Raw genomic sequence first — 24,862 nt, forward strand, 5'->3', positions numbered from 1 at the left:
CGATTGTGAAAAACCCGATCATTACGAAATATCTAATAAACAGTTAATTTAATGAGTTGAAGAAATTTGTGTGTATACATATATATATATATATATATATATAGAGAGAGAGAGAGAGAGAGAGAGAGAGAGAGAGAGAGAGAGAGAGATGGTGTGTTAAAGTGGTGTATATGTATATTTGTCTAAATGTTCATGTAAACACACGCATTCTACATGTAAATATATTTTGTAACATGTTTGGAAACGTGTACAGAAATAATCTATAATTGAATTGAAATACTAAAAAAAGACCCAACAAATTTTATATTTCAATAATGAACAAGGCAATAAAACTGTTTGACGCCGAAATAAAAGATTGGCTACAAGTCTACAAATTAATGTACTTCCTTCACGTTTAAAAGGCGACTTTACAGCGATAATCACTCTCCGATGTTCACTTATGGTCCAGGATTAAAGGAAATTCACAGTCAGATTTACAGATTAGAGGTTTTCAAAATCACCCGTCCACTTCATAAGACGAACTAATGGATATCCGCATTATTTTGAAGATCCCATTAAATTCTGTTAATAAGCAGTGGAGAGAAGATGGCGAATTTCTCCTGATTCTGAACTGATAAAATTCTGTTTGTGAGACTAAAACTAATAAAAGAAAAAAAATCCCTAAATCCCATAATTTAATTTTTCTCTCTAAAAGCTTTGATGTCGAGGCTTTTGAAAATTGACATAAATTAAAGAATTATCATTATATCGTATGTGAGCATTCGTATTTTAAAAAGTTTTTTGCTTTGACATTTGGCCCTTTTACAATGAAAAATAATTTCAAATGAAAAAATGTGAGAGACTACAAACAACTAATGTCTTTTTATGGTGTGAAAATTTATTCAATTTCTGTATCACTTCTGGTGATCTCGTATTGCAATAAATATCATAAGCAGCTGACGCCCTTTTTATTAAGTATTTATTTTTGAAAACACGACTAGAAGAAAAACCTTCAACTGCATGCTTTTTTAAAGTCTTTTTTGCCTTACATCTACATGATTTAAAAGATGTAATGGATTTGAAGGCGACCCTCTTCTAATTTTTTTGGCTTCCGTCTGAAACTTATGTTACATATTTTTCCACATCTCGATTTATTGTTCATTAAGACATTATTGAAAAAGAGTGAAAGTAAGATGAAAGCATTAGCTATAAATATACAGGTATTCATTTGTATCCCGGAAAAACAACGTTACATTCCTATAGTCCGTAGGGCATGTTTGGATGGAAATGCAAGATTCCCTAATTCTGAGGTATCATTAAAGTCTACTACATCATTAAAACGTAGCCATATTTCACGTCTTTATTCGTCAAAATCAGAGGTACTTGTGGACGTACAGGACCCCCCTCCCCTCCTCCCCAAGCTCGAGGCTTGCTGGACATTTCTTCACAAATTATATTCATAACACTTATTTATCAATTATCATGCATACTGTACGAAAAATCGGGGGAAAAAAATAATCGTTTCACACAAAAAATACTCACTATACATTATAAGACAGATAGATACAGTAGGGTATTTTTTGTGTGGAACGATCATTTTGTTTTTCCCTCGATATTTCCTACGGTATACATGATAAATAAGTGTAATAGATATAGTTTGTTAGTTTGTGAAGAAATGTCTAGCAAGCCCCGGGGTTGAATATTGGGGGGGGGGGGGTTCCTGTCCACAAGTACCTGTGGTCAAAATTTGTAAAAGTTTGATCCTTTATTTTCATCGTTAAACTTGAAAACTTATAGGTTATCATCAGGAAATATGCAGCATCAAAATTCTAGAAACGGCTGTCGCACACAATTCGTTTCAAAACGTATACCATTCTAATTAATGTATCTCAGTCGAGAAATCACCAGGCGGACAGGAAATTCCGACACTTCGTTGGGTTAGAGGTATTGGATCACTTTTCTTTCATTTTTGAAAATGTTGTAGGAAATAATTCACTTTTCATTACTAAAAAATATTTCATTTTTGAAAAAAATTTATTAAATACAAAATTATGTATTATGTCTAGCACACTATTATCATAACTATTTTAAGGGCCGTGCTTTGTCTATTTAGAAGTGTGGATTTACATACTACAACAAAGGGCCTCCGAGCGGACCTTTTCGCTGAAGAGATTACAACGTAAAATTTTCGTGGTTCTCTTTTTCTCCAGTCTAGGTTTAAAAATCAAAATTTTCATTAATTTTATAAATGAATTTAAACTTTGTTAATAGACTGATATTAACACGTTACAACAGATACTCTCGGTACACGTATAGGGGAAAAAAACAAAAAATCAAAGGCCTGAAAGGCTTCAATGACGTCGAACAAGAAAAACAATTTCAAAAGATCATTTTGAATTTGAAGATAGCAATAAGTCAAGTGAGTGACTCAGGAGACATAATAAAAAAATATCACAATTACAGTCTGGGGCCTTATGTCATGGTCCGAATGGAGCAAGGTTCGAATTGACCTGACACCGTCGAACATGTTCATGCTAAATTCTTTTCAGTCAATTGAAGAACTATGAAGGATTTCATGAATATATATAATATTTTTTCTAATTGCTAATGTCAAAGCGTTGTATTAGTGATTGCATCTAAACTACAACCAAGACTCTGTCCGTTACAATTACGATCGAGTTACGATCGGGCGTGGTCTACTGGGAAATGGAGGAAATGGAGAAATACAGTAATACTGGTCAATATCATCGTTTCTTAGGATAGAGTTGGTTAGAAGATTGTATAAGTAAAGCTAAGATTTAGAAATTCAATCTTTTTAGTCTTGTAGCATTTGTGTTTATGTAATTTTGTAATTATTTTACCTCCTGTTGTGTTGTTTATGTTACACGGTTATCGTTCCGAAATGTTATTCATGTTATTCAACGCACCCTTTCTGTAGAAATTCATCCGCAACAACCATCACGTTTTTCTTGTGTGAGAATAAAACATAATATTGTTGTTTTACAATAGAATTAATTGCAGATATAATTGATGCAATTTTATTTTCAAGGTACATGTATTATTCTTTTTGAGCGTTTTCAAAGAAATTGGTTTATAGCTATTTTCTATTGCGGATGCATCGACTGACACATTCGGTAGCGTACATATCCGGTCGCGATTTCAACTGGGCGCTTGCTAGATGACGTTCGAGCTCCAAGAGCTCGACGTCATAAAAAAAACACGATTTAATATTATCACAGACCATACTTTATTCAGTATCAAAGAATCGACACTTCATTACATAAGGTGATTACAACTGACAATTTCAGATGAATTAAAAATATACAAATGAATGACTATAATAATTGTTTTTAGGAATCATCCGATTATATTCAAATAGTGATTAACATATGTATAATGTTCAAGTAGTTGGTCCTAACCCGCCTTGCACAATATCAACATTTTGGTCATGATACGATAAGATGAATTAAAGTAAATGTACATTAATACGATGATTAGATATAGTAAGAACAGTTTCAAATTTAAATAATCGACTTAAAATTCATGATTTATGAACACGCTTCATAAAACATTTACTGTAAGAAAATATATAAAATACACATGTACAGTGCATACTTTGTCATGCCCGAAATCCGGCGTAAAATATTCATATTCAATTAAAATATCACACAAATCAATTTGAAAACCATTTTCTCAAAATGAATACTGTATACTTGTAAGGTTTCATTGGAAACATTATGGCCATTTTTTGAAAAACCTTATGCATTATTAGAAAATGCCCCTCTAAAACTGAGGATATACGCGTACTGTTTTATTTCCCCCATTCAACGTAAAAAAAGAACAGACATTGTTGTTCAAGATAAACGGTTATAGGTGTCATACAGATTTATATAGTGACTAGGGAGAATTGATTAAAATATTGAACACCTTGACCTGTTTTCCTGGACTGACCCATTGCCTGATTGTATTCAATCTTTGCTAAATTTTGTCAAAAACTGAAAAATTCACCATTCTTCATGGAATTTTTCGTGCAGAGTATTTTCGTAATTCTATATTCAATCTACAGATGATAAAAGAATTGCATTCGTAAGAAACAAAGAGACAGTAGTCTGAATTTCCTCACCTGTCCTGTAGTTTCCCACGAGATATCGAATTTCACCGCGAGTACCCTCCTCCCCCCCTGTTAAATCGACCCCTCCCTCCGTCATGATACGCTCCCCTGACATTTTTGGACTGGTCAGACATTACTTTATCACTGTCTCTTACCCCGTCATTACCCCTCGCCCCATATTCCCCCTGTATATCTACCCCTGTTTCACTGTTCGCATTGCGATCATCAGAGGAAACGTTCAATCGTTCTGTTCTTGGTTTAGGGTCACTAAAACTTCGCTGATAGTCCTCACTCAATTTTCTTGGAGGGTGACCCCTGTAGGGCCTACCCCTGGTACGCCCTCTATAACCACCAGAGAACGGCCGTCTTTCCTGGTTCCCGCGCCTAATCTGACCTCGTGACTGACCAGCGGAGTATTTTCTTTCCCCGTCGTTCCTAAAGCCGTGATGATACCCTCGTTCCGACCCTCTTCTAAATTCTTTTCCTCGGTCTAAATGCCTTTCGTGTAGATTTTGCCCACTCTCACTTTGTCGTCTGTAGTGACCCCTTCCTCTTTGAAATCCGTCGGCAGAGTGCATCATTTCGTCACTTCCTCTTCCAGAACGAGGCCGCAGTCCACCATCGCTATGATGACGAGATCTAATAGCACTGACAGACTGCTCTTTCATTTCACTTTTACAAGAACTACATACCGATGCGTATGTTTTTTCTGTACAGATTTTGTGCTCACTAAATCCACTCTCAGCACTGTTCACCTCTGTACTGTTGGAGGAGTCTGAGTTCGTGAGATTAAAAGTGACTTTCGGTTCACTGAGATCAGAATGGGTTGATTTCGTTGTAGATACTTGAGTGCCCGCACCAGTATACCCCCGAGGACTGAAGGACCACGGGGACTTGTTAAGATGAGGAGAGGCGGATACAAAACCTGAGGACGGAGGACCAGGGCTTGCTTGTGAGGACCCTGACATTTCAGAAGAGTTTGGCTGAAGAGACCCTGAGAGGTTTCCAGGCGCGGTTACAGAATGGTGGAGATACTTGGGGTCAGAATACAGAACTAGTGGGGTACCAGGGATCGGCTTCACGCTAGAGGGCCTAGTTATTGTTGGTACAGAGGGTTTTCGTCCTGACACCACACCTGACCAAACATCTGGAGCTAAAATTAAATCACTTCAAATTAAAATACACTGTTGACATCAACTGAAAATAAAGTGATTTTAGCCATTATTATCAGACCTATATAACATTTTCAGGAATAACATATTCAGGGAAAAAAAAAACAGTTCAAAAACTTAATGTTGAGCGATATTTTCTGAACAGAAACGTATAAACAAATCTCGAAGATATTTTTCCTTACATTTTGATTGAGGTATATTTGGCACAGCAGTGTTTGTGAATTCCCTCTTTAACCAGTCCCCCTGTAATTTGGGGGTTGGGACGTGGCTGAGGGACTTGGAGACGGTGAGGGGTTTCTGTGACGTTGATGACGAGTCTGTCTGTCTGTGTGTCACCTGATGTAATACCAGAGACACAATTTTCTGTCCCGAGGTTGTGGATGAAGCGTCGACTTGATGGCTGTACTTAATGGATTTGGGTTTCTTAACTGTTGACTAAAACAAAAAACCAAGTTTCATGCATTGTCAAAAGAAGAAAGATTGTAATAAAACGAGAACTTAAAATTTGATTTATGAGAGCCGAGTAAATTAACAGGAGTTTCCTGACGTCTTACTTCAAAGCGCACCGTGCAATCGACCTTCATATTTTCCACAATGCCTGTGCACCACTTCTCCATAATAAATGGGGGCTGTAAAAAAATATAATTAAAGTGAAAAGTTATCCATCATCTTAATTAACGTCACAGCGACAAGCTCTCAGATTTAGAACATGAAATCTTTGTCTTAACACAGCAGATGCATTACTTGTCGTTAACTGTATACATTAAATTTTACGTGCGCAATCAAGAGAGATCCATCATAAATTTTCATTTGAGTTTTTTTTAACTTTAAAGTTTTAAAATGAAGTAGAAATCAATAGAGGTCCAGTTGACATACATGAGATATATGAAACGTCCCATAAAAGAGACTCTCAAACTCGACATCCTTGATGAAGGTCAAAGGTTGAACGTCATCATCATCGTCATCATTATCTAGCTCCATATACATCTTCCACTTGTGCTCCTACAACAAAGTCATAATAACGCTACAAAGTCATAATAAAGCTACAACATAACCATCTTCCACTTGTGCTCCTACAACAAAGTCATAATAAAGCTACAAAGTCATAATAAAGCTACAACATATACATCTTCCACTTGTGTTCCTACAACAAAGTCATAATAATGCTACAACATATACATCTTCCATTTGTACCCTTCAACATAGTCATGATAACGCTACAACATAAACATCTTCCATTTGTGCTCCTACAACAAAGTCATAATGACGCTACAACATAAACATCTTCCACTTGTGCTCCTACAACAAAGTCATAATAATGCTACAACATATACATCTTCCATTTGTACTCTTACAACATAGTCATGATAACGCTACAACATAAACATCTTCCATTTGTGCTCCTACAACAAAGTCATAATGACGCTACAACATAAACATCTTCCATTTGTGCTCCTACAACAAAGTCATAATAAAGCTACAACATATACATCTTTCATTTGTTCTCCTACAACATAGCCATAATAATGCTACATCATAAACATCTTCCATTTGTACTCCTACAACATAATCATGATAACGATACAACATAAACATCTTCCATTTCTGCTCCTACAACATAGTCAGGATAACGCTACAACATAAACATCTTCCATCTCTGCTCCTTCAACATAGTCATGATAACGCTACAACATAAACATCTTCCATTTCTGCTCCTACAACATAGTCATGATAACACTACAACATAAACATCTTCCATCTCTGCTCCTACAACATAGTCATGATAACGATACAACATAAACATCTTCCATCTCTGCTCCTACAACATAGTCATGATAACGCTACAACATAAACATCTTCCATCTCTGCTCCTACAACATAGTCATGATAACGCTACAACATAAAATCTTCCATTTCTGCTCCTTCAACATAGTCATGATAACACTACAACATAAACATCTTCCATCTCTGCTCCTACAACATAGTCATGATAACGATACAACATAAACATCTTCCATCTCTGTTCCTACAACATAGTCATGATAACGCTACAACATAAACATCTTCCATCTCTGCTCCTACAACATAGTCATGATAACGCTACAACATAAAATCTTCCATTTCTGCTCCTACAACATAGTCATGATAACACTACAACATAAACATCATCCATTTGTACTCCTACAACATAGTCAGGATAACGCTACAACATAAACATCTTCTATTTCTGCTCCTACAACATAGTCATGATAACGCTACAACATAAACATCTTCCATTTCTGCTCCTACAACATAGTCATGATAACACTACAACATAAACATCTTCCATTTGTACTCCTACAACATATTCATAATAACGCTACAACATAAACATCTTCCATTTCTGCTCCTACAACATAGTCATGATAACGCTACAACATAAACATCTTCCATTTCTGCTCCTGGGCCATTATTTGAAACTTGTAACTACACATTTAAAAATTCCTATTTCAGAAATGGATATGAATAATTTTGTCCTTGTTCTTGAAAAATTACTTTAAAGTATTTTCCTTAGTACATATAACTTTATGAAAATTTACTCTCAAATTTGTCCCCGCCCGAGTATTGGAAAAAAAGGAGTGGTGGTGGGTGGATGAGTGGGTGTGTCATGATTTGAAGAAACTTTAAATCTACACTATATATAAGGAGGACGCTAATTATCAGTTTGTGGTCCATAGTTTCTCTATTTCTTAATCAACCTTTCCCTCTTGAATAAGGGCATGGCTGTTTATTAAACAAATTTGAATCCCTTTCACTCAAGAATGCTCTTTGGTAAGTTTGCTAGAAATTGAACCAGTGGTTCTGCAGAAGAAGTTGAAAATATGAAAAGGTGACAGACGACAGACAGACTCTGGTCATCCTTTAATCAAAATATCGTTCCGTTGAGCCTTGGATACAGTGAGCTGAGAAGCGGGTGTTTATCAAAGTTCCTGTGTACCGAGGTATACATGTACTTTTTAACTCTATTAATTTGAAGAAATAAGAAATTTTTTTTAGAGATTTTGTTCTCCTTTTTCGGAAGATTCCCATTTTTGATACACGACCCAATAGTCAGGCCTAGTATACCATTATGAACAAATCAAATAAGCCTCGTTCTGTAAATGAACGCGCCTTGTGAAACCTTAAAATCATAAATCAAACATTTCGTCCTGATCTGAGATTTAAAACAAAAATGGACTTTTGTTTTATTTTGATAAAGGAATAGATGCTGTTCTTGTGATACAGTGCCTTAGGCTCAATTACAGCGTTTTAACCCCCCACCCCCCTTAAAAAAAGCCTCACCATACAGAAAAAACCCAACACCTTATGTGACAGCAGGGTCTTTTAAATTTTTTTTACAGTGAAGGATCAATGTTTGACTTTGATGACCTTGAGTGTACCTCAGCCTCACATCGAAACTAGACGAGTTTTATACTATGTCGAGGAAGTATTACATGTGTCGTTTACTGATTTTTACTTGAAAATTAAAATAAGTACACGACTATAAGTCGTGTACTTATTTTAATTTTCAAATAAAAATCAGTAAACGACACATGTATTACCCCCCCCCTCCCATCCTTTACCCAATATCCAAAGGTTAATAATGAGAGGGTTACAGATCCCCACCGATATATGATCAAACCCCAACAGATTCCTCAATAATAAAAATAATCAATATTCCGACAAGGAATTTATCATACATGTAAGTATAGGAGCGAATGTGAGTACCACTGACACACGAGGAATATCTCGTATGAGCGAATGTGAGTATACGACTGACGCACGGTTTGTGCTTAGTTGTACATGTATGTAGAACACCACAGGACAGGAGAAGAATAAAGACAAGGATGAAATTATAATAAAAAAAAAAACCAAGTTACATCTGCACTGCTTCAGGATTGTAGAGAATTGATGCCAAAACGCCACGGGAATACCAAATATTACCCGTGATAAATCAGACAGAACACGGCGTCACGCAGGGCTGGTGACATACTGACGAATTGACATTGAACATACTGCTACAAAAATTTAAAATCTTCAAAATTTCAAAGTAAAAATAGATGCTTAATCATTCTGGTAGTGCCCCAACACCATGTTAATGCATGATTACTTTGCTTCAGTGCTGCGCATTCTATTATTGTAGAGGGGAAAAAATTAACACAGAAGGTGCAAAATAGTTGCAATATTTTATACATGAAAATACCTGACTTTGCATAGACTTCGTAAAATGTTAAATAATTTTTTTTCAAAGAAAAAAAACAAAAAATTAGCATAAATATACATGCGTATACTTTCAGAGCTGACCGAAATGATCTAGAAATAAAAATTGATTTCTTAAGTATATACATGTATGAACTCGTTCCCACTAATATAAATGGCTTAGATTTATATGAGAGAGAGAGAGAGAGAGAGAGAGAGAGAGAGAGAGAGAGAGTTATTCTATACTTGCTGTAGCAAATCGATTTTTGAAAATCTAACTGAAGAGAAATGAACTTTTCAGGAACAGTTTGTGGTTATGTGAAGACATTCCTGTCAGGTATAACAATCGACTATGGCTCCAAACATCCCAGAATGGTGACCTGTTTTGCTTAATAAAGCTTTAGTCAGGAAGTCTTCAGAAAATTAACAAGAAAATTTGAATGTAAATTCATAAAAAAGGATACAAATTTGAATTTTAAAATCACTACATTAAACTGCTTAGCACTTTTCTTTGTCTCTTGGCATAATATAAAAAGAAAAAGTAGAATGAATTCAATATCAGTTTAATGTGAAATTTTCGAGTACACGGCTTATATCTGAAATCTTATGGGACATTTGAGTTCTACTGTTCTTGCACTTTTCAAAGCAGTGCACTCCTTTAAAAACTCTGATATACAGAGATTTTACTTTTTTTCTTTGAGGGATTAATTTAAATGTACGCCATGTACACGGTCACAAATTTTCCGCGAAAATGTGTCACAATGTACTAAAATATGCATTAAAGACATACAATGGCCGTCCAAGAAATTTCTACCCGCGGATTGAACAGAAATTAAGATTCCACGGAATAGGCACTCCTTGGGAAAAAAAGTACATGTACAGTACACCATGTTTCAAACTTCAGAATCTATATTCTTGTATGTATGGTAATATTGAATATAATACAATATATGTATATATAAATACTTGTTTGATACAAAACCCACAACTCATATAGATGTTTCATGTATATATCCATATTATAGCTTTTAGTAAATTATAACTCTTCATCCAAGTCCGTATAAGGACATTATTATTCGATTTTTCAGGGTCTGAATTGCATTGCTCTCTATATGTAGGTATATATATAATTTCCCAATATAATTAAACTACCTGTACTCTGGTTAGAATCAGGAACGAATGACGTCTGATTCATGGTTCATAAGAACGCAATCTATTGGTATTCGACCCACTATTATAACGTTGACTATGAGCATTTCAACCAAACCTAATGAAGAGGGCATATTTGTATGAGTCTATGAGTCTTCGTTTAGGTGTTAGATATACAGATTAACAAAATGTACTTGTGTTAATTTATATCATGATTTTAAGTGCTGTTTTAATACAAAGTACAAGTACATGTAAGAATAGGTGGTCAATTCGTAAAAATTAATCTTATCCAAACTGTATCTCAAGTCATTTTCAACCGTAAATAACTGTGTAAGCATTGTCATCCAAAAAAGTTCTTTATTCTAGCATGTCACCAACTGGAACAGTTTCTTTACATTATTGTTAATAAATTGCTTTTAAACATAAACTGTCTTTTAGTTGTAAAACGACACATCAAATGTCCATTATAACACAAAAATAGCGATTGATTGACTTCGCCAATTTCACTTCATCCAAACAAGTCACAACCGGCGAGGATTCACGACAGTGTTTATCACAGGGGCCGGTAACAGACTACGCTTGATTTTATGTATACGTGATCACTATACATACAAAAAGGAACAGAGAGCCCCCCCCCTTCTCCCAAAAAGTGTCTCTGTTATAATATTCAAACAGAATAAGTATTGAACAGACCCCCCCCCCCCCCCGTATCACAAGCAAGTTTGTGTTCATGATCCAGTGCATGAAATAGAACATCTAAGAATTTATTAGAGAAAAAAAAATAAAAACAATTGTTCTTGAGGATTTTGTTAATCGTGACGGAATTATTCAGGACGATTGGATATTCTGGGAGCTGATTGAGACAAAGACCCCCCCCTCCCCCTCCTTAATCTACCATAAGATTACCCGATAACTTCTGTTCAGTTTGACCTACTTGTCACCTGATGCTTTCATTTTAGGGGAAAAAATACAATTTTTTTCTCACATTAAAAAAATGAAATCTAACGATCTACATCAGCCATTCAGAACTTATCAATAAATACAAAGTTCACTAAAATAATGTGAGTATGAAAAAAGATGATTAACGGGATCATCGAATATGCTTCACAAATTAAGAAGGAAAAATCTGAATATACCCTGGTAATCGCTTTTTAAAGTGCCTTTTGGTGAACTACGGCCGTAGGCAAGAGGGCCTCTCGCTCTCGTTTATAGGTTGCATACACTTAAAGAAGTGGCCACAAAAAAGTGTCTTGAAAAAAAAAAACAACCTTCATTTAAATTAAAAACAAAAGCTTAGAGCCCCGCAATTCGTGTAGACAGCTGAGTGCTAGCATGAGCCGCGCCGCTCTCTAAAGCCCTGTCGACGAGCGATTAAGAAACACGACTCTAATTTAATTTTCCGAAGTAAAAAACGTGTCCGATCTTTTTAAAGAAACTACGGAATGTAGCTTTCATGGGACGTCTTAATTCCAAAATAAACAGAGAATTAAAACATCCGTCTCTCAAATATTGCCGTCTAAATCAATCTATTTTACTCCAGATGCGCTGAATGCACTTAAAACATCTCCTCTCGAGTTGAAGAGCATAAAAAAGAAAACTCTTGTTCACTGCCAGCAGTTGATGAATGATTTTCTAATAGATAGTGTAAGTTAGTACGGGTTTGGCATGTGTAAACACTGGAATTGACCGGGCACTTGTCGCAAAAGACAGAAAGAATGTCGGGGAAAGTTTTCCCTCCCTTTAGAAGTCGCGTGTAACATGAAGTAAAAAACAAACGTAAACTGCGGGTTGTCTACCCCTCTCATGATCAGCATGTTGTTAAAAAAAAGTGGAATCAATCAAACAGAATTAAGAAATAATACCAGAGAATTAAAGATAAAGCAGTGAATTTTCCCACAACCTACATTCAAGAATTCACTGACAAAATCATTCCAAATGAAAAATAAAAAAACCCCTTTAATTGAAACACAACACGCTGAAATAATTTGTGAAGGATTTCTTCTTTTTTTTCAAAAAACGAAACGAAATTATTCAAAATTCAAACTAAATGAAGACCGCGCCTTGATCTGTGATTTTTTTTACACTTTATTTCACTGTAATTCAAACTAATTCCCTCCGACCATCGCCCGTAGGGCCGGAACCTGATGATATCAATCGTCTATTGTTCTCGGACGTTAATGTCGCCGCCACTCAACTGGAGATGGCTAAGGAGCTGATGGTAGATAGGGATGGAGGGGAGGGGGGATAATTGTATATGATGGGGGTTGTATCCGTGTGGGTCATTATCAGCTGATCTACCAGTGACGTGCATTTGCTACACAAAGGAAGGAGTTAACCCGTACAAGAAACTGCTGAAATTCTTGACCGTCATTCAGCATGTTCAGTGTACACAAAGACCTCCTTCCCACCTTAATGTTAAAAAAAATTCTCCGTTTACTACATGGGAATAAAAACATTGTATATTAATCATTATATAAGATTATTTTCTTTTATAAATATAGGCCCATGGATTTTATGTTAAATTTAAAAAAAACGCTCAGTAACATAAAATATTTTAAGTCCATTTATAAAAATAATGTATGTAACGACATTGATATGGAAATGTGCCAGTCGTAAATCTGATTTGATCTCCCTTATTTTAATACATGTCAGATCATGCATACTACATAAAGCTTTATTTCTCTTTTTGGTTATTTTAAGTCTTCAAACAAAACCTTTTCCAAATCCACTTTGAATTCAAGGTTTCCCCCTCCTTTATCATACCTCACTGTACGTGTAGTATTGCACAGGAGTAAAACGTTCTATACCATATACACGTATAAACTTTACATCTATACATTCACGTTACGGTATGGTTGTGGATGTAAAATGTATTGAACACACTCGCCTCGTTCCATTGTTAAATCCACTACAAGTAAATAGTTTTACTCTGATTGTGACAATAACCAGCAATTTTTTTTAAACTTATGCAGTTATAACATATCAAAAGTAAATACTTCTATTTTTCAGCATCTTCGTTTTCTAAGGTTTGCTTTCCATCCCTACATTACAACCGATGTAATTGAAACCAAATTCTAGATGGGACCTTCTTATCTTAACTGAGTTAACTTCAGTCCATCTTAGTGGGACCTTATCCTAACTTCAGTCCATCTTAGTGGGACCTTATTCATACTTCACTCCAGCTTAATGGGACCTTATTCTAACTTCACTCCATCTTAGTGGGACCTTATCCTAACTTCACTTCATCTTAATGGGACCTTATCCTAACTTCACTCCATCTTAGTGGGACCTTATCCTAACTTCACTCCATCTTAGTGGGACCTTATTTTAACTTCACTCCATCTTAATGGGACCTTATTCTAACTTCACTCCATCTTAGCGGGACCTTATCCTAACTTCACTTCATCTTAGTGGGACCTTATCCTAACTTCACTCCATCTTAATGGGACCTTATCCTAACTTCACTCCATCTTAATGGGACCTTATTCTAACTTCACTCCATCTTAGTGGGACCTTATTCTAACTTCACTCCATCTTATTGGGACCTTATTCTAACTTCAGTCCATCTTATCAGGACCTTATCCTAATTTCAGTCCATCTTAGTCAGACCTTATCCAAACTTCAGTCCATCTTAGTCTGACCTTATCCTAACTTCACTCCATCTTAATCTGACCTTATCCTAACTTCACTCCATCTTAGTCTGACCTTATCCTAATAACTTCACTTCATCTTAGTGGGACCTTATCCTAACTTCACTCCATCTTAATCTGACCTTATCCTAACTTCAGTCCATCTTAGTCTGACCTTATCCTAATAACTTCACTCCATCTTAGTGGGACCTTATTTACACTTCACTCCATCTTAGTGGGACCTTATCCTAACTTCACTTCATCTTAGTGGGACCTTATCCTAACTTCAGTCCATCTTAGTCTGACCTTATCCACACTTCACTCCATTTTAGTGGGACCTTATCCTAACATGGAACATTAATTAGGTCATAACTGAACTAACTTCAGTCCATCTCAGTGTGATTTTGTCACTTTAACTGAGTTAATATCAGTCAATATTTGTGGGACATTGCCACAACTGAGGTAACTCCAGTCAAACTTAGTGGGATCTTGTCACCTTAACTGAATTAACTTAACTGCGTTAACTTCAGTCCATCTTTGTTGGACCTTTTCACTTTAACTGAGTTAACTTCAGTCAATCCAAGTGGGATCTTGTCACCCTAATTGAATTAACTCCAGTCAACCTTATGGAACATTGTCACCTTAACTGAGTTAACTTCAGTCCATCTTAGTGGGACCTTATCACCTTTACTGAGTGAACTTCAGTCCATCTGAGAGGGATGAGTCACCTTAACTGAGTTAACTCCACTCCATCTGAGAGGGATGAGTCACCTTAAACTGAGTTAGCTTAAATCCATCTGAGAGGGATGAGTCACCTTAACTGAATTAATTTCAATCCATCTGAGAGGAATGAGTCACCTTAAACTGAGTTAACTCCACTCCATCTGAGAGGGAGATGAGTCACCTTAACTGAGTTAACTCCACTCTATGTAGGGTACACTTTCTTGTGATGCATACAAAAAAAAACAAAACAACATAAGCTACAAACTGATAAAAACAGAAATATGCTATTATAAACTGACTATAATAAGGGACAACTTTTCCTCTGTTTGCAGCAAAATATACACAAACTTGTATGTCACTGTTCAACAGTTCAGTCAATGAAAATTAAATCATTTCAAATAGATGTTTTATTGTTACATATTTCTTTACTTAATATTCAAATCCCCTTTATCTTAAAAAAATAAAAGTTCTTTTAAGTTTTAAAAATTGAGACATCAATATTTTTAAAAAGAAAAAGAGAAAAATGAGGTTGAGGAACCACCGAGTTTTTCATCCCTGATTGACACCATGTCTTCAATTACATAATAATACCACTTAATGATGTTACACTGTATCATAATGAATTTGTTGTACTATTTTAAGGTAGTCCGATCCTCAGATTCTGAAAATCAGCTTTTCAGTAAATGAAAATGCTCACAAAAATGACTCTGATTTCACACAGTAATGTGATTTTTACCCATGCAATTTCTTCAAAGTTCATCATTATAGTTCATCATATTATGATTTCTCTAAAACTGAATTAATTTTTTTCCTTTTTTACAAGACCGTTTCTAAGATTTCAAAGAACCTTGAATGATCATATTAAGATGCAAAAAATAAAAATTGTTGCATGAAAAGATATAAATGTCAAGCTTCATTTTGAGACTTGTAAAATAGAATAATAAATTTAAGAGTTATCCTTCCTGGCTGAGGATTGGATATCCTTAATAGCCTCAATGTTATGTTTAGGAGAAAATATTTTAAATCTTGGGAAATATTCATGCTAAGGTTGTTTTATAATGGAAATAAAACTAGAGTAACATATTCTAATGCTCACAAAGCCCAAACAACACTGTGAAATGTCTCTAGAACTTGTAGAAATACATTTAAAGTGGCAGACTGTACCTCAAAAAGAGGCTGACAATGTCATGTGACATGAGGACGAAGATAAACTACAGTGTTGTATCACCATTTTTTATCCTTTTCTTTGTCACTCTAAGTCAGATTACATTAACAGACATCTACTGATCAACTAGAAAGCCATTCTTCTTGTATGCCTAGAAATCTTATCTCTAAGGCATTCTTTTGTTTATCTTTGCGCATGGCATTCTATGTGGCTTCCTTCTACAGAGAGTAAGCAGAGAAAAATACCAAACCTCTATTGTGTGAGCTGATTTGATCTGATGTTAAAACCCCCAGTAGCTTGTAGTCGGAGGGTCATAAAATTACCCCCAGATATAACAATGTGTGTGGGAGAAAGCAAGCATTTACCAAATCTACAAAAACAGAATTCTGTCTCCTTAGAAACCATCAATGTTCCTGCCAAATCTGTCAAGCTTCGGTCATTTGCTGACCTTTTAACCCCTTTAGTGACCCTAGGGTGACAGATTAATAAATTTGTGTTTATTTGAAAAGAGGTTCATGGGCCTTCATTGACACTGGAGTATCATGCAACAATTTCTTTTTTCTCGTAAAACTATTAACAACTGAGCAACCTTTAGGCAACATAAGCTACAAAGTTACAATTGAAGAAGAGTGTTTCCACTTTTCCACAAAATCAAGCCTATATTTTGTCTTTTAAATCTCCAGAGGAAACTATAATAGAAAGTCTTGAACCCTACTGAACATGAATACCACATTGTTGATAGATTACTCTACTTGCATTTGGTTGTTTATTTTTATTGTGAGAATTTTAATTTTTTCAGCTCAAACTCTTCCTTTTTTTCCCCTGGATACCTATATGAGCTTATTAACTTGTTCACAACAACAAACTTTTTGTGATTTTTCTGTCCTTATACAAAAAATAGTAGCAATCCAAGGACAGCTGGTTTACAGTGACCTATATTGGTTTACGGTGACCTATATATTGGTTTACAGTGACCTATATCTGCTGCTATTAATACTGGCCATACCTCTAAACTTTTTCCCTGCCTTAGATGATGTCCAAAAATGAGGGTGACAGAAATCTGTCGATGAACGGGGGAAGTGTCCAGGGCTGTGTCCCCAGTCTGCAAAGAACAATTATAAATCTAACAAATTACAAATAAAATTAATCATAAATAAAACATTGTAAATAAAAGAAATAGTAAATAAAACAAATTATAAATAAAACAAATTGTAAATAAAATAAACTATAATAAAACAAATTAGGAAGAAAACAAATTGTAAATAAAACAAATTAATACAACAAAATGTATTTAAAAAAAATATATAAAATAAATTGTCTTTAATTATTTTTTTAAACCAAATTTACCATAAAATCACATATTTTCATGGGGTCAGTTTTTACATGTACATGTATTTGAAATTTGACATTTCCTGGAGAACATGATTATGTGGGTCTCTTCAACCAAAACCCACATAAAAAAATTGATGATTTCACATTAATTAATGGCAATCCATTATTATATAACATAAACTGTACAGTTACTATTTTATTTTTATTAAAAGATTTCTTCATATCTGTTTAATTAGGGTTGCTTTGTAACATTGCAGAGGCTCAAGGTGGGATAACTCCTACAAGAACTTACCTTAGATAGTGGTGGAAAATTCAGCAGCCTGTAGTTATGGGCCTTTAACAATTCTATTTCTGTCTGTAATCAGAAAATAACATTATAATCACAAAATAACAATGTAACCACAAAATAACAATGTTATCATGAAATAACAATTCTATTTCTGTCTGTAATCAGAAAGTGAAGAAAAATGACAAAATTTATCTCTAAATCGCAACATATTCTTTCACATATTGTGTATTTTATGATTTTTTTGTTATTTTTCTTAAATTGACTTTGTCTGAGTGAGATGCATATTTTTCTTACACAATAAATGTACATGTACACTGAATATATAAAAATAGAAATCATGTGATTGATTTATTTGGTCATCAACAGTATTTGTAAGAGAAATCTGAATCCAAATCCATGACCTAAGAAAAATTACTTTTTAAAATTTAATATATTAATATCTTTAAAAAAAAACCAGACTCTGCCAATATAATTTTACAAAAGTGGAAACTTTCTAGCAAGATTTACTTTTCACAAACAACCAGAAATATATATATATTTTTTTTACAATAACAACTGGCCCAAGTGACTTTAATCACGACATTCATTACTTCACTTTGAAATATACATGAAGCCCCCCCCCCCCTTTCTAGGAATTGGTCCAGGTACTTAATATAAAATTTTATAGGCCTCTGCATTTCTGCTGTACTCTTAGTACAAATACCAAAACCTGTTAATTATTTTGAAAAGAATCATTTAAGACAAATCAAAAATTGTGTTTTCAATGATCAAGTATGATTTTTAGTGTGGTAGTTTATGATTATATAGAAATCATTTTCAAGAACCTATCACTAAATAATTTTGAGTGGTGGACAGTTTTTGGAATTTTATAATTAAAAATGTAGTGTCAAAACCCCCTACATTACGGATTTTGTATATTTTCAAAACATATTAAAGCAAAGACTATGAAAATTCGTAGGTTTTCTGCATATCCTTGAATTCTTGCATTAATTGTAACTGGAAGATACTTCCTTATTTTGCTCACTCTTAAAATAATTCCATACTTTGCCTGAGTAAATTCCTTCTATGACTAACCATTGCGAAATCTGCATTCTGAAGTGATCCCCATGTTTAGAAGTGCCCTACACAACCTAAATAAGCCATATACTGTGCCCAGTTGAAGTAATGCCCATATTTAAAATTGCACACATGACTTACCATAAGTCACATTCTGTGCCTCGTTGAAGTAATGCCCATATCTAAAATTGCACACATGACTTACCATAAGTTCCATACTGTGCCCAGTTGAAGTAATGCCCATAGCTTGAATGCGTTCTAGATTTAACATCATCAGTCGTTTGCCAGTTATGTTGTGCTGAAGGAAGATGCCTGCATACTGGGCAAGGTCACTAGAATGTCCTATATAATAAATGTGATGGTCAAGGACACAGAAATTGGAACAAGGTCATTGGAATGTCCTACATAATAAATATCAAGGGTCAAGGACACAGAAAAATGGAACAAGGTCAATGGGAATGTCCTTCAAATCAAATGATAAGGGTCAACGGCACACACAGATCAAACCTCCCTTCTAATATATGTATGAATTCTTTATATTGTGCATAAAAGATAAAACTACAGAGTAGGTATGAAGTGTATAGCAATCTACACCACACAGTGGTGCACATGGTTTATAGACACCAGAAAACCAAGTAGTGAAGCTATTTGTAACAATCACAGTGAGAGTTAGTACCTAAAAAATGTTTGATTTCTTATATTGATTTGTTACACATTAGTTCAATAGATGAACTGCTCCACTGAAAAGCTTAAAACAACCCCTTCTACTCTGACACTGAGCTCCTGGATATGACCTTAACCATCAAATAACCAATCTTTCCATATATAATGGATACTTTCTATGGAGTGTCATGAAAATATTAAAAACAGTTACTCTAGGAGAGTAACGGTTAAATTTGTTACTAAAGATGGAAAAGTCAGAATTTTAAATTAACTACATGTATGTTTTATCCTAAGGCTTCTTATGCCCTGTTCACACGGAGAGTTTAATTCGCAGTAAATTAATGCGAAGTGAAATGATGCAAATTAAATTAATGCAAATTAAATTGCATTCACACGACAGCTAATGCGAAGTAAACTAATGCGAATTATAATGTTATTTCTACAACATGGCTATTCAGTGAGGTTATTATGACGTCATTTACAAATCACGTCATATTGTGCAGAGCAGATATGAATTTGACATAATGTCATAGTGTCTGTACACATTTTAGTGATTAACATAATTCTCCTTTGTTTTCCACTCAAAAATAGCACAAGTACCTATATTTGACCATCGACATGTGGCCTGTGACTTAATTCTGCCCTAACGCATGCGTCAACATTTAATTCGAATTAGCTTCGCTTAGCATTCACACAGAGCTAATGCGAAGTAATTTAATGCGCAGTAAACTAATTCGAATTAAACTAATTCGCATTAAATTCTCCATGTGAACGCGGATCAAACTTAATTCGCAGTAACTTACGTTTAATTCAAATTAAACTCTCTGTGTGAACAGGGCATTAATTTTGTTTTAAATTTTATCTATGGATTTTATGGAATTGTAAATCATTTTTAAATGCTTACCATTTTGCATTTGGAGAACCCACTGATACTACAAGTAATAATAAATAATTAATTAGAACATGTATAAAACATTCCTAGGATGGATATTAATCATTATATTAGAGAGAATGGATATTTTATTTTTTGAAAAGAAAATGTTTCTGTATTTACTTCACTGCAAAGATACTATAAAGAAAATACAGAACCATACATAGTATTCATAAATGTAGCATAAATTCTGAGTCCCCCCCCCCACTCCAAAAAAAGAAGAAATAAAGTGCCCCGCCACAGCATGATACGCCCGTCAAATATTGTTCAATTATCACAAACAGTTCAGAGTGCAAGAAAATCAAGTCAACCTTGATACAAGGATTTCCAAGATTTTTCCATTCCTTATAATATTTGTTTATACATTTCCTATGGTGTAGGCATGAATTATAACAAATATAACATTATTGATCCTCAACTGGTTGTGTTAGAGCTTGACAAATACCCATCTGCAGCCCCCCCCCCCCCCCCCCCCCCACACACACACACACACAGTGACACACACACACAATCTTTCATATTTGTGAGACATGATGCTCTGAAATTTGTTCATCAATATTTTCAAAAAATAAAATAAAAATGTCAATTAAACAATATCAATTTAGTCTTAACTTAATCTATACCAAATTAATTTTAAAATAAAAGACTGGCCATCAAATGACACATGCTATAAACTGACCAGCAGTTCTTCTGTCTAATTCCCAAAGGATACAGATAAGAGCTTGATCAGAGATCCGCTAACAAAAATGATTGAGACAGCTAGCCTTCCTACACTGAACACATTAATTATTCTTTAACTGGATGCATGTCCACTCATTACTCCCAAGGGATGAATGGATCTGTGCTATCTGCTTTGTAGTGCATTTAAAATGAATATTTATGTCATTCTGAAATTAAATTTGAATACAAAGATTTTTTTTTTTCAATTTGTTATAAAGATTTATAAAAAGAAACAAGATGTGTTTGTGAAACACTATGCCCCCGTATGGTAGCTTATGTCGAAGGTTAAAGTTTCTCAAATAAAAGTCAAAATCCAGGCCAAAAGATAAAAAATGTTGATACCCAAAGAAAGATCTTGTCTCGAGGAAAACACCTGTGAAATTTGAAAGACCTAGATACAACTGTTCAAAAGTTATGGTGAAGGTTAAAGTTTTTTAAATAAAAGTCAAGGTCACGGTCAAAGTGGTTGGTATCCAAAGGAAGACCTAGTCACAAGGATTACATATGTGAAGTATGAAAGCCCTAGCACCAACCATTCAAAAGTTATGGCCAAGGTTAAAGTTTTTCAAAAGTAGGTCAAACTCCTGGGTCAAGGTCAAAGGGTCAAAGTCGTTGGTATCCAAAGGAAGGTCTTGTCACAAGGATTACATATGTAAAGTATGAAAGCCCTAGCATAAACCATTCAAAAGTTATGGCCAAGGTTAAAGTTTTTCAAAAGTAGGTCAAACTCCTAGGTCAAGGTCAAAAGGGTCAAAGTGGTTGATATCCAGAGGAAGGTCTTGTCACAAGAAATACACATGTGAAGTTTGAAACCCTGGGCACCAACTGTTCAAAAGTTATGGCCAAGGTTAAAGTTTTTCAAAAGTAGGTCAAAGTCCAAGGTCAAGGTCAAAAGGTCAAAGTGGTTGGTATCCAAAAGAAGGCCTTGTCACAAAGAATACACATGTGAAGTTTGAAACCCCAAGCTCCAACTGTTCAGAAGTTATGGCCAAGGTTAAAGTCTCATAAAATTTTGCAAAAGTGGGTCAAACTCCAAGGTCAAGGTCAAAAGGTCAAATATGATGGTACCCAAAGAAAGGTCTTGTCACAAGGAATACACATGTGAAATATGAAAGTCATAGCTCCAACCAATCAAAAGTTATGGGCAAGGTTAAAGTTGACAACAGACAGACAGACAAACAGACAAACAAACAGACAAACAGACAGACAGGACAAAAACAATATACCCCCGGGATCTTTCGATCCGGGGGCATAAAAAAAAATTGTAATCTTGATGCAACATTTTTAATAAGGTTTCTGCTAGACTCTTAGATTTGTAGGGACTATCTACCATAATTAATTTTTTTTTTAAATACTTTCTTTTTTTTTCCTTTAGATTCAATGTCAGACTGGTTTTAAGCTGCAATTCATATGGACAACGGGCATGCTAGTTCCAATATCACCCCCCCCCCCCCAAGTATAATTAGTTTTAATTAATTAGTTTATTATACAATATCAAACTAGTTTATTATACAATATCAAATTAGTTCTAATTACTTTTCACCAAATTCATTTTAAAAGTTAGGCTAGCCCACAAAAACTATTTAATCCAACATGGCTGATTCCTCTGCCCAATTCCCAAGAGACATAGATAACACCTGCTTGATCAGAGATGCTCTACCAGTTAGCTCCTCACACTAAACTCATTAATTTCTCTCTAATTTGACATGCAATTTTCTTTTATCAAAATTCTCCTTGACCAGTGCTTGATAATTACACTCATGGGAGAGGTGGAATTTCTCTTGTAACATTATATTTCTTATAGATTGCTGAAAGTATATAATGAAAAAAATAAGTATTTTCTTGATTTTAACATTTTTTTGATACGGATACTACAACATTTTTACATTTTTTGGGATTGTGTAATTTAATAGTAAAAAGATAGTTTTTTTTTAAAATTTCACTTAAATTAAAGGTCACAGTGACCTTGAAATAGGTCGCGACACACCTAAGATGCATAAATTGGCCAAGTTTGATGATTCTAAGTCTAATAGTTTTCTAGTTATCAGCCGGACAGGATTTTTCCATATTTGGCCATAGCATCTTAATTAAAGGTCAGAACGACCTACTTTTAGTGCGCGACACACCTTCTACCCAAGAAGTATCAACTGACAAAGTTTGATAATCCTAGGCCTAATAGTATTAAAGTTATGAGCCGGACACGAGAAAAGCTAACAGACAGACAGACGGACAGACGGACGGACGGACAGACGGACGGACATGAACGCCATAACATAATACGTCCCGTCTAAAGACGGGCGTTTAAAAAAAAACCAAGCTCACAATATCTATAGTATACATGCAAACAACCATTTGTTGTTCAGTGAGTTTTCATACGTCAAGTATCAAAACGGTTATTTGAGTTACCGTGGTTACTAATGAGATTCAATAAAAACTTACCACATCAATCTCACTCCAGGAATTGACATCATAGGAATCCAAATGCTGTAAATAATCAGAATATATGTGTCTGTAATTAATTTCTGTGAAGTCACGCTTGAACTATTAACAAGAGCAGCAAGTTAAACTCATTAGTGCTGGGAAAAACAGGCATTCATATGCAAATGTTGGCCGAGACAGTTTTCAAAAGGGAATAAAAGAGCTAGGTTCACTTTATGCATAAAATGGCCCATGCACTAAATAAATGACTAATGCCCTATGTCCCACATCAAACATCAATATACAGTAGAGACTTAGTACTTTCATTTCCTATAGCAAAGTTTCCTCTGAGAGTCCAAGTTTTGGAAAACAGGCTTCATGAAATAGCAATGTTCTTGAATTTTACAGAAAACAGGTGTATTTGAGTACCTTCTGCAAAGTGTTAAAACATGAGCACACCAGCTGATTCAAAAAATAAAACATCTTACAATCTATTATTTTATAATTGTATATTTATATGACATATATCTATATGAAATACATGTATATTGAAAAACAGCTTAAAATATTGCCCATATCTGAAAGAATTTCCAGGAAAGGGAATAATAAACTTCTTGACATCATAATTCACACGACTAGCAGTTGCCAAGGGTCTAAGTGATCTCTAATGCATTGTCAACTAAAATGAAGCAGTGCTGATTTTTTTATATAAATTCACAGGGCCAAAAAAAGCCCTTAGTGAACCTTGCTTCTTTCAATAATGTGTAAAGTGTACCAGGTACAGATAATTTCATATATATGTCATTAACAAACTTGCCAATGGGAAATATACAGAAAAATTAATATTTCTAATTCAAAAATATCTATACAGACATGATTATATAAAATGTTATAGTATTATATCTTCCAAACCTAGCAGTCCTACATATATCAAAACATATGACAGAGTATCTAACCACAGCTCGGAATTGTTGTTCCAGAGTTTTCTCCCTTTCTAACAGTTTAATTTCTCGTTCCATTAACTCCCGTTCTTTGGCAGTCAAATTACTCTCTGCTCTTTTTAGTCTTTCTATTGTAGCTTGTATTTCTTTTCTGAAATGAATTCATTAAATCTTTTTAAGATAATTTTTAACAATGACTAATACTCTTCAAAAAGCAGTCAGTGTTATGAAAATATTCTGTGCTATCAACATCTAGTGATCATTTATTCATCATTATAGATATTTTCTTTCTTTATTAGATTTACTGCAAATTTGAATTTTCAATAAGGTACTTTATTATCAACTTATCAGATATACAACATCTAT

At 34.6% G+C, this 24,862-nt stretch overlaps 1 protein-coding gene across 1 annotated transcript in view; it reads right to left on the reverse strand.

The window, feature by feature from the left end:
• Positions 1-4,134: 4,134 nt before the first annotated feature.
• LOC133201986 (mitogen-activated protein kinase kinase kinase 20-like) overlaps positions 4,135-24,862 on the reverse strand; it is a 29,895-nt gene continuing 9,167 nt past the window's right edge. The window contains exons 12-21 of the mRNA XM_061337772.1: positions 24,512-24,647; positions 23,577-23,621; positions 20,391-20,418; positions 19,029-19,165; positions 17,771-17,833; positions 17,153-17,248; positions 6,139-6,264; positions 5,817-5,891; positions 5,445-5,697; positions 4,135-5,243 (exon numbers count right to left, since the gene is read on the reverse strand). Coding sequence (XP_061193756.1) covers positions 4,135-5,243; positions 5,445-5,697; positions 5,817-5,891; positions 6,139-6,264; positions 17,153-17,248; positions 17,771-17,833; positions 19,029-19,165; positions 20,391-20,418; positions 23,577-23,621; positions 24,512-24,647 — 2,068 coding nt within the window. The remainder of the gene's footprint in view (positions 5,244-5,444; positions 5,698-5,816; positions 5,892-6,138; positions 6,265-17,152; positions 17,249-17,770; positions 17,834-19,028; positions 19,166-20,390; positions 20,419-23,576; positions 23,622-24,511; positions 24,648-24,862) is intronic.

Source organism: Saccostrea echinata, unplaced genomic scaffold, assembly GCF_033153115.1.
Source record: "Saccostrea echinata isolate AGI-Se365-2 ecotype Australia unplaced genomic scaffold, CSIRO_AGI_Sech_v1 ptg000046l, whole genome shotgun sequence".
Taxonomy (NCBI): domain Eukaryota; kingdom Metazoa; phylum Mollusca; class Bivalvia; order Ostreida; family Ostreidae; genus Saccostrea; species Saccostrea echinata.